General features: G+C 40.9%; 1 protein-coding gene across 4 annotated transcripts in view; it reads left to right on the top strand.

Annotated features, from left to right (window-relative positions):
* Positions 1-5,201, top strand: part of LOC116103189 (zinc finger protein 345-like) — a 32,204-nt gene extending 27,003 nt beyond the window's left edge. For all 4 annotated transcript variants that reach the window (XM_031388744.1, XM_031388746.1, XM_031388745.1 and 1 more), the window contains exon 3: positions 2,775-5,201. In XM_031388744.1, coding sequence (XP_031244604.1) covers positions 2,775-4,762 — 1,988 coding nt within the window. In that variant the 3' untranslated portion in view covers positions 4,763-5,201. The remainder of the gene's footprint in view (positions 1-2,774) is intronic.
* Positions 5,202-9,694: the final 4,493 nt, after the last annotated feature.

Below are 9,694 nucleotides of genomic sequence, written 5' to 3'. Positions count from 1 at the left end.
CCCAAGTGCTGGGATTAAAGGCGTGTGCCACCACCGCCCAGCAAGGGCAGTTCCTTTTTTATCCATTTGCTTTTGGCCCCTTTTTGTCTTAGGTCTAAAGAGATTACTGGTGGCTCCTATTTAATCTTTATTGTACTCCATATAGACCAAAGGCCATCAGAAAAAAGTTTACTGTAGACAGCATATGATTAGACATTATTATTTTTATTTTATGAGTATGGGTACTTTATCCGCATGTATGTCTGTGTGCCACTTATGTGTTTGGTGCTCATGCTAAAAGAGGGTTTTAGATCCCCTGGAACTAGAGTTACAGATGGCTGTAAACCACCATGTGGGTACTGGAAAATGAGCTCAGGACCTTTGGAAGAGTAGCCAGTGCTCTTAACGGCTGAGTCATCTCTCCAGCCCCATGATTAGATTTTTTTTTTTTTAGAACTTAATTCCTCTAGTGAATTTATGTGTTTTGATTGGGGATCAAATATAAAACAATTTTTATTTAACCAACTTACTGAAAAAGAAGTTTTTTTTAAATAATTGTTTTTCCTACCTTTCTTACTGTTTTTTTGTCACTGATTTTTTATTATGTTTTTTCTATTTCCTTTATCTTCTATAAATATTTTGCAAATTATAAGTGGAATATAAAAAAGTATTTTAAATATATAACACTATTTTAAATTGGTAATAAATTGACTTTAATTCCATATAAAATCCTTAGCTTTTACTAATAAGACAGCTACTTTATATTACATAGCTACTTATCAGTTTTTATGGTGGTTATATGTTTTTCTTTCATATTCTATAAAGGAATTAAAACATTTTTTATGTATCATCATGAGAGAACTAGAGGATTCTATATTTATGTAAGTATTTGTTCGTCTCAGAGAGCTTTAAGATTTCATATGATTTGTGTAACCTTCCAACATTAATTTGTTCTTCAGTGGTCAGGACTCCCTGGACTAGTCAAGTACAGGGCATCTCCTTCGCTGTTGATGGGGTTTGCTGGGTACAGTGTTATTGGTTGTTTCTGATTTTTGGCCCTATATCCCCAGCTCTGCTTGATTGCATTTTCTGCCTGAATATCAAAATAATCATACCAGAGCACCCTTGCAGATGGCATATTACTTCCAGTGCCTCTCAGGAGTTTTTGTGACTTTTGAAATTCTGGTTAGAATGTGCTTCATTTTGAATCTTTTTCTGATAATTCCAGTTGGAGATGTTGAGGTTCTTGAATTTTGATAGCAGACTAGTTCTCGTACTTCCAACTTCATAGCCATTGTTATTTTATAGAAATCTTTGTATTACACTTGTGTGTGCGTGTGTGTGTGGATGTATGTATATACATAATATGCATGTGTGTGTAAGTATGTGTGGGCATGCATGTGTGCTGTGTGGATGTGGAGGTCAGAGGATAACTTCTCTCCTTCCATCCTGTTGGTTTCTAGTATTAATGCAGGTCTTTTGCCCTCTATCCAGCATGACATTGGCTCAGCCATTACTTTTTATTGAATTCTTTAGGTATATAATTTCTATGTCAATTCATAGTTGTTACCTTTCTGTTCATGTTCTTATTTTCTTTCTTTTGTTGCTTTCTTTATTCTAATTTAGGTCATTTCATTTCTTTAAAGGTTGAATTCTTTATCTAATTCATAAATCAGAGTTTTCTTGAATCTTATATGGCTTTCAGTTGAGCTAAGTCTCGCTGTCTCTTTGTATGCTGTTAATTTTCACTGAGATTTGTCCATTTTTAAACCAGTGAACAGTAGATTAATGAAGTTGTGGGAAATGGTATAGAAGTTAACACACACACACACACACACACACACACACACACACACACAGAATGACCACAAGATCCAGCAATTTCACTCCTGAATGTTTAGATAAGGAATGCTACATCATTATGTATAGTAAATAGCTTTACTGCAGTGTTCAGTGTTGCATAAATCAGTCTAGGTGGCTTTCCATGGATAAATGAATAAAGGCATGTTAGATTACAGGAGATCACTGTTCATTCCGTCATAGCAACATGGGTAACACACAGGGCTTTACATGAAGAGAAGAAGTAAGCCAAAGAGAGAATCAGTTCCTGTATGATCTCACTCATGTGGAATTTGGAAAAGTTAACCTTATGGCTTTGCTCATTGGGAGGTTTAGATTAATTAAAAGGCAACAGAACATTAATAGCTTTAATAGTGTCAGGAGTGCTACTGTGTGCAAGTTGGTGAATAATTAAATATTAAGTAATTAAATGTTTTGTCTCTCTTGTTTTTAAATTTTCATTTCAAGACAGTGTGTTTCTGTATAGCCCTGGCTGTCCTGGAACACCATTTTGTAGACCTGACTGGCCTCAAATTCAGAGGTCTGCCTGCCTCTGCCTCCCAAGCGCTGGGATTAAAGGTGTGCACCCCCACTGCCCCACCATATTTTGTCTTCTTGATAGGTGTTAATAGAATGGATAGACAGCTCTCTAGTCACAAAATGATAGTTGTGTGATGAGGAAGAGAGGTGGAGATTGTTTCCCTAAGTTCACAGTGTTGTTTGGGGATTGGAAAGCAGTGGTTACCCAAGCAACAATCCCGGCTGCAGGGCCTCTCTAAGTGCAGTGCTCACCTGGGTGTTCTGGAAGGTTTACAGGTAGATTTGGTTAACATGTTGTTAGCTGTGGTAACGGATGCCTTGCATTTGTGTGGGCTTTTCTGTCTGCTGTGATCTCGTATATTGTTTGTGCAAAGTGTTTTTACCCGCACCCAGTCATTTGTTTTTATTTCTTGCAGAGGCATCCTCACATGGTACCCAAGACTTTTCATCAAAGCAGGACAGGAAGCATGCCTTCCAAGAAAAGGTAAGCAGAAGATCCAGCAAGTGTGGCACTGACAGTTTCCATCTAAGGAGACAGTGGGAGCGTGTGAGGAAGAGTCAGGAAGTCCTTCACGGTGGACCGTGTGCGACAGCTAGCAATAGTACAGAGAAAAGTGTCTCTGCCAACAGAGATCAAGAACAGAATGCATCTCAGAAAAGGCCTCGTGCTGTGGCAGTGACTCACAAAGAGCCCTTCCTTTCAAGAAGCAAACATTCCCAGCCACATTTGAAACATACCTTGCCTCTGAAAGAAAACCAGGAACCTCTGGAAGGGTGCCTGGGCCGAGACACGACCAGTAAGCTGAACAGTTTGAAACTGAGCACTGCATTGAACTCTTATTCAAACATTTCTGTAGCTAGATTAGAAGTTAAATATAGTTCTAAATGTGATCAGTCTGAGAACTCTTTTACAAAAAATCCATTGTTTTGTAGTGAACCAACAACTCCTTGTGCCAAAATACACAGTGTCAATGAACGTGGGCAGGAGCTTTCTCATCCCTCATTGTTAAATCAAAACACAGATACAACGATTCAGGAAGCAGAGAGTGTGTGTAGTGGGACTGCCCAGACTGTTAGCCCAAGCTGTAGCAGAAATAACAACCAGGATTTCTGTATTGGAGAGAAAACTTATGAGTGTTCTGAGACACATAAAAGCCTCAGCCATGGAAAGTGTATTCCTTGTCCAGAGAATGTTGATAGAGGTAACAAAGATCTTCAGAGTTCCCACCTTCAAGACAAAGCTTACAACTGTGAAGAATGTGACCTGACTTTTAGTCAAAAGTCAGATCTCATAGGACACCAGAAAACTCATAGGAGAGCCAAACCCTACAAATGTAAAGAATGTGGTAAAGCTTATATCAGTCGTTCACGCCTTAATGTACACCAGAAAATTCATTCTGGAGAGAATCCCTTTGAATGTAAAGAGTGTGGCGAAGCCTTTCCTAGTGGTAGAGCTTTAACTTACCACCGAAAAACTCATAGAGCAAAGAAATGTTACGACTGTAAAGAGTGTGGCAAAGCCTTTAAGAAGAGTTCAAACCTCAGACAACATCTAAGGATTCACACCGGAGAGAAGCCTTACAAATGTCAGGATTGTGGCCTAGCTTTTAAGCAAACCTCACATCTTGCTAAACACCAGAGAATTTACGCTGGAGAATGTGGCAGATCCTTTGTCAAGTGTTCTACTAGCAGACGGTGTCATGGTGTTCACCCTGGAATGAAGCCCCACAAGTGCAAGCAGTGTGGTAAAACCTTTGTTGATATTTCAAAGCTCACTGAACACCAGAACGTTCACACTGGAGAGAAACCGTTCAAATGTAAAGAGTGTGGCAAAGCCTTTAAAAGTAGCTTAAGCCTGAAACAACATCACGTCCTCCATAGTGGAGAGAAGCCCTACAAGTGTAAAGAGTGTGAGAAAGCCTTCAATCAGATTGCAAAGCTTACAGAGCACCAGCGAGTGCACACTGGAGAGAAGCCCTATGAGTGTAAAGAATGTGGCAAGGCCTTTCGCAATTTTTCAGCGTTCAATTACCACCACAGAACCCATACAGGAGAGAAGCCCTACGAGTGTAAGGAGTGTGGCAAGGCTTTTACCAAAAGTTCGGACCTCAAGAGGCATCACAGAATTCATAGTGGGGAGAAACCTTACAAATGTACCGAGTGTGGCAAAGCCTTTTCCATGAGCTCAGGTCTTAGAGAGCATCTCAGAGTTCATACTAGAGAGAAACCCTACAAATGTGAACAGTGCAACAAAGCCTTCAACCATTGTTCACACCTCACTTTACACCAGAGAGTTCACACCGGAGAGAAGCCCTACGCATGTGAAGTCTGTGGCAAAGCTTTTTCCAGGTGTTCGGGCCTCAAATATCATAACAGAATTCATGCTGGAGAGAAGAGTTCCTAATGTAAAGAGTATGGCGAGCTGTGTGTGTGCACACAGGTGATGATGTGTGGAAGTCTGAGGTTAACATTGGATGCTCTCCTCCATTGCTCTACCTTTTTGGTTTTTAAAAAAATTACCTTAAGCATTTTATTTTGCGTGTTCATGTGTATGTATTTGCATGCTTGTCACATAGTCGGAGGATTGGTTATGTCCTTCCATGTGGTCTTGGGGACCTAACTCAGGAGGTCACACCGAGTCACAGTTCCTTTACCTGCTGAGCCATCTTACTGACCTCACCTTATTTTTTGATACAAAGTTTAATTTTTTTTAAAAGGATGTATTTCTATGCGTATAATGTATGAATGTCTGTGCATCACATGCACTGCCCACAGAGGCCAGAAGAGGGCATCAGATTCTCTGGCAGTGGAGTTACAGGCAGTTCCTAGAACCATTTGGTTGCTGGGAAACAAACCTGGGTCTTTCTGCAAGAGCAAGTGCTCTTAACCACTAAGCCAGCTCTCCAGTCCTGTCTTCAAACATTTTTAAATAAATAACTTATTTATATACTTATTTATTTGTGTGAGCACACATGTCTATGTTCAGAGTTAGAGGACATCAGTTCTTTCTACCTTGTTGGGCCCAGGGATTGGATTTCAATCCTGAGCTGTCTCACAAGTTCTGAGACAAGCTTTCTCAATGAACCTGGAGTTCACTGATCGGGACCAGCAAGCCTTCAGAGTATTAATTGTCTACACCTCCAGAGCTGGAATTAGTTATATAAGTTGTGCTGCTATGCCTAGCTTGTTTTTATTTATAATTTTTTTTTTTGAGACAGGTTCTCTGTAATTCTGGGTGTCCTAGGACTCACCATGTAGACCAGGTTGACCTTGAATCACAGCGTTCCACCTGTCTCTGCCTCCCCAGTTCTGGAATTAAAGGCATATGGCACCATGCCTGGCCTATGCCCAGTTTTAGGTGTGGGTGAAGGGACCTGGATTTGGGTCCTTATGTTTGAATAGCATCTGCTATCTCCATTGAGCCATCTTCTCAGCCTGCATGGTGATTTTTTTTGCTTTTTAAATTAATTTTATTTATGTATATGGATGTTTTGTTTGCATGCATGTCTGTATATTACATGTATGCTGATAGATACCCTGTGGAGGCCAGAAGAGGGTGTCAAATCTCCTGGGACTGGATCTCACACAGCTGTCAGCTGCTATTTAGTTGCTGCCATCTGTTTAGTCATTTCTCCTGTCCTGTGGCAACAGTTTTATTCAAGTATCAAACCTTGTTTAATAAATAATTCATGATGAATATATTATACATGTAATGAATGTGAGAGACCCTTGTCCAAAATATACATCTTAGAAAATATGTACATTATAAATGTACATATGTACAATGTAAAAATGTTTACATTGGAGAAATTTATTTTACAAATGTAATTACCTCTATGTATGTATATATGTATATATATGTGTGTGTATATGTATGTATATAAGTGTGTACGTATGAGAGGACAACTTGGAGGAGTCAGTTCTTCTTCATCCATGTAGGTCCCAGGGATCAAACTCAAGTTATCAAGTTGGTGGCAGATGCCTTTTCCAGCTAGCCAGCTCACTCCAGTTCACCAATGTAGAGCAACACCTTTTTCCAACTCAAGATCTTGGTGAATGTAAAAGAATTATTGGAAAGATCCAATATAGAGAGGATGTGTGGCAGACAGTCTTTAACTTGCTAGAGTTGTGTATGATACAACTCTAGTGGCAATCAGGGTTGATTACAGGTATAAATAGGGAAGATAACTCCTGTCTGAAAAAGATACTTTTTGTTTTCTTTTTTTCCAGCTGAGGTTTCTCTATGTAGTCCTGGCTGTCTTGGAACTCACTTTGTAGATCAGGCTGGCCTTGAACTCACAGAGATCTGCCTGCCTGCCTCTGCCTCCTAAGTGCTGAGATTAAAGATGTGCACCACCACCAACCGGCAAAAGATGCATTTTTTTTCTTTTTTATTCTGGCAAGATAAATTTTTTTGTGTGTCTTTTTTTGTTGTTGCTACTTTAATTATAGATTACAAGAAAAAGACATGCCTTCTAGAGGTCAGGATTTACAGAATGAAGCATTCAGTCTGCCCAGGGTCAAAATAAAACAAAATGCTTTGTTTGCTTGGGGACATCCCTCTCACTCACCTTTGGACAGTAGGACCCCTGGCTTGAGGGCCCTTACACTAAAACTGACTTGCTCTCTGGTGTTCTGAGGCTGTTGCCTACAGATGGCAGATGGTAGGGCTTTCTGTTTTCCAGTCACATGAACCAATCTCTAATAGAGTTTCTCTTGAAATACGTGACTGTAAAACATACACGGATATCTCTGTGAAGATACATTTTTTTAAAGTTCAAACTTCCTCTTCATGGAAACAAAAACCTGTATCCTGTTTGACTAGTTCTGTAGAGCTTTTAGCCTCAGTTTATTTTCAAGATTTTATAATATTCTATTTAGAGTGTGTGTGTGTCTGGGGTGGGGGAGGGAGGGAGGGAGGGAACGTGGGGTGGAGTGGGCGGACAGAGGAGAAGGAGAGAGCTATAAAATTGTGCATTGTGTGAATGAATTGTTGTGGCACAGGCATTAGACTACTGGAGGTCCCAGGCAGCATGTTAACAGCGTTGTACTGGGTAAGCAGATATCTCCAGTATTCATTTTCTCATTTTCATTAAAGCTTAAAATTATTGCTGAAACATTAATTATGGGACAGAAAGGAGTATATAAACTTGATTTCTGACTCTTCAGTGATTATAAAATTTTAACCCATAATATTTTTTGTGTGTTATGCTTTGGATCTTATGAAGTACACAAAATTTGGGTTTGTGTTAAATTGAAATATGTAACTATTACAATGTAATGATCAATTTTAGGACCAAGAGACCCATTGAAGAAATAAATAGCATGTGCATGTCTTTGAGTGGATGGGTTTTGTGCTTACATGTCTCGGTACAGTAATTACTGACATGAAAGACAACTCAAATGACTTCCTACTTTGGCTCCAGTCCTGTGTTAGTGTCTTTTCCTTCAAGTCTCCTGTAATCTGAGGAAACGAATGGAGATCTCGTCTTCCTGAAGTCTGTGTGGGATAACTGGGTGTAACCCAGAGGCTTAACCCTAGCTTTCCTAAGGTCCTACATTCCACAGGAAAGAAAATATCCTCTCCATTCTTCACAGATGTCATTCTGATTCTGTGAAGTCCTCATCTTTAGTCCCATGGACAGTGAAATCATTTTCCACTTGTAACAGCCCAGTCTAACACTCTCTCTTTTCTAAAGAGGTTGCAGTTTGTTCTAATAACAGGTGAGTCATATATCTAACTTAATTGCTAAAAGGATTGAACATACTGCCCTTAGTTCACAGTATAATTTCCCAGTGCTCAGTTCTGTGAGAGTACAGAAGGCAGGGCCCATGGGCTCCATCTTTCTCCTGATACTTAAGATAAAAGTGTTCCAGGAGTGTGTGGGAGGGGCAGCAGAAGGGCACTTTAAGGGAGTGGACACAGATATGCGAGGCACTGGGGCCTTGGGCCCTCCAGAGATCAGGCTAGCACTTCGGGGACTTTTTACTGCTTGGTAATTTCTCCTAATTTCTTTTTGACATTTCACATTTTTCCCGGGGCTAGAGCACAGTACAGCTCTGGGCTGTGGTCTTTGAGTCCATCCTGTATTTTCTACTGAGTTCTGGGTGATCTTGCAGGAAAATGAAGGGTTGGACAGGGAACTTCAGGCAGCTTTCCTTATTTACAGAATAAACAAGTGAAGGATGGTATTATTCAGAGTTTACCCTGGACGGGGTGTGGTGGTGCATGCCTTTAATCCTAGCGCGTGGGAGACAGAGCGACATGGATGTCCGAGTGTGAGGCCAGCCTGGTCTGTGTAGTAGCAGATCAGTTAAGGCTATGTAGAAAAAGCCTGTCTCAAAAAACAGCAAAAAACCCCGAGGCCATTTTTTATTATCTTCCCCCCCCCCAATGATATTCAGGCCCTGCATGTATCGAAAAAGATTTTCTTCCTAAGCCGTTGGGGGTGTGACCTGCAAGCCAACAGTCCTAAAGAATCGTCATAGCATCTGTGCCCATCTGGAGAGTGAAACCAGGGCTGGGAGACACTAATGGAGGTCACCTAATCTTGAGTCAGCACAGTGAAGGGGAGGTTAGTGTGATACCAGAGCACCCTGGTTCTGGTTACCCACACCTGTCATTATGGTCCCCACCGGTTTCTGTGATGCCTCAGACCTCCCTGATTTCTTCATTCCGGGAAGTACACTAATTCCTTTCTCACCTTATCTATACATGGAAAGATCAAGGTGAGAGGCACCTACAGCCTCAGCAGTGGGACTCTTTCTTTGGAAGCAACATCATGATTCAAGGTCCTATCGTTTGCAGTAATGTTAACTTAGAGGGGAGCAGGAGCCAAGGCCTCTCAAATAATGGCCTGAAGAACTGATTAGCCAGGAGGAAGATGCAGGGCCAATAGGCCAGACATGCGCTCTGGAAGTTCCTGGTCAGCCAGTGAGAGTGCGTGATGTCCGAGGTGGAACAGATGGAGGGGAATTACTCCTGCTCTGGAGCTCTCTATTTGTCTCTGCCTTTTTGAGGTTGCAGAAAGGACAAAGGAGAAGGTGGATAACACGAAGGAGAAGCCAAGCGGTGCGGTTTGTTTTCAACTGGTAATGGCTGCTCAAATATCTTTAAAGGAGGCTGTCCATTTTTACTGGTGACAATAGAGACAGCCATCTCTTTTCCCAAGAGATTTTGTTGTGAAACAGCATCACAGATCCTCTTGGCCTACCAGTGAGTCTGTAAGCCCTGTATCATGTCACTGAAGATCACCTTACGCTATAGGAAGGTGGTCTTAAGATCAGCCTCTTTTAAGTCCAGTGAGGGAATCTCAAGATTTTTTTTTTAAGTTTC

The sequence above is a fragment of the Mastomys coucha genome, unplaced genomic scaffold (genome assembly GCF_008632895.1).
Source record: "Mastomys coucha isolate ucsf_1 unplaced genomic scaffold, UCSF_Mcou_1 pScaffold21, whole genome shotgun sequence".
Lineage (NCBI taxonomy): Eukaryota > Metazoa > Chordata > Mammalia > Rodentia > Muridae > Mastomys > Mastomys coucha.
Note: the sequence above shows the minus strand (reverse complement) of the source record. Positions and strands in the feature narration are given on the sequence as shown.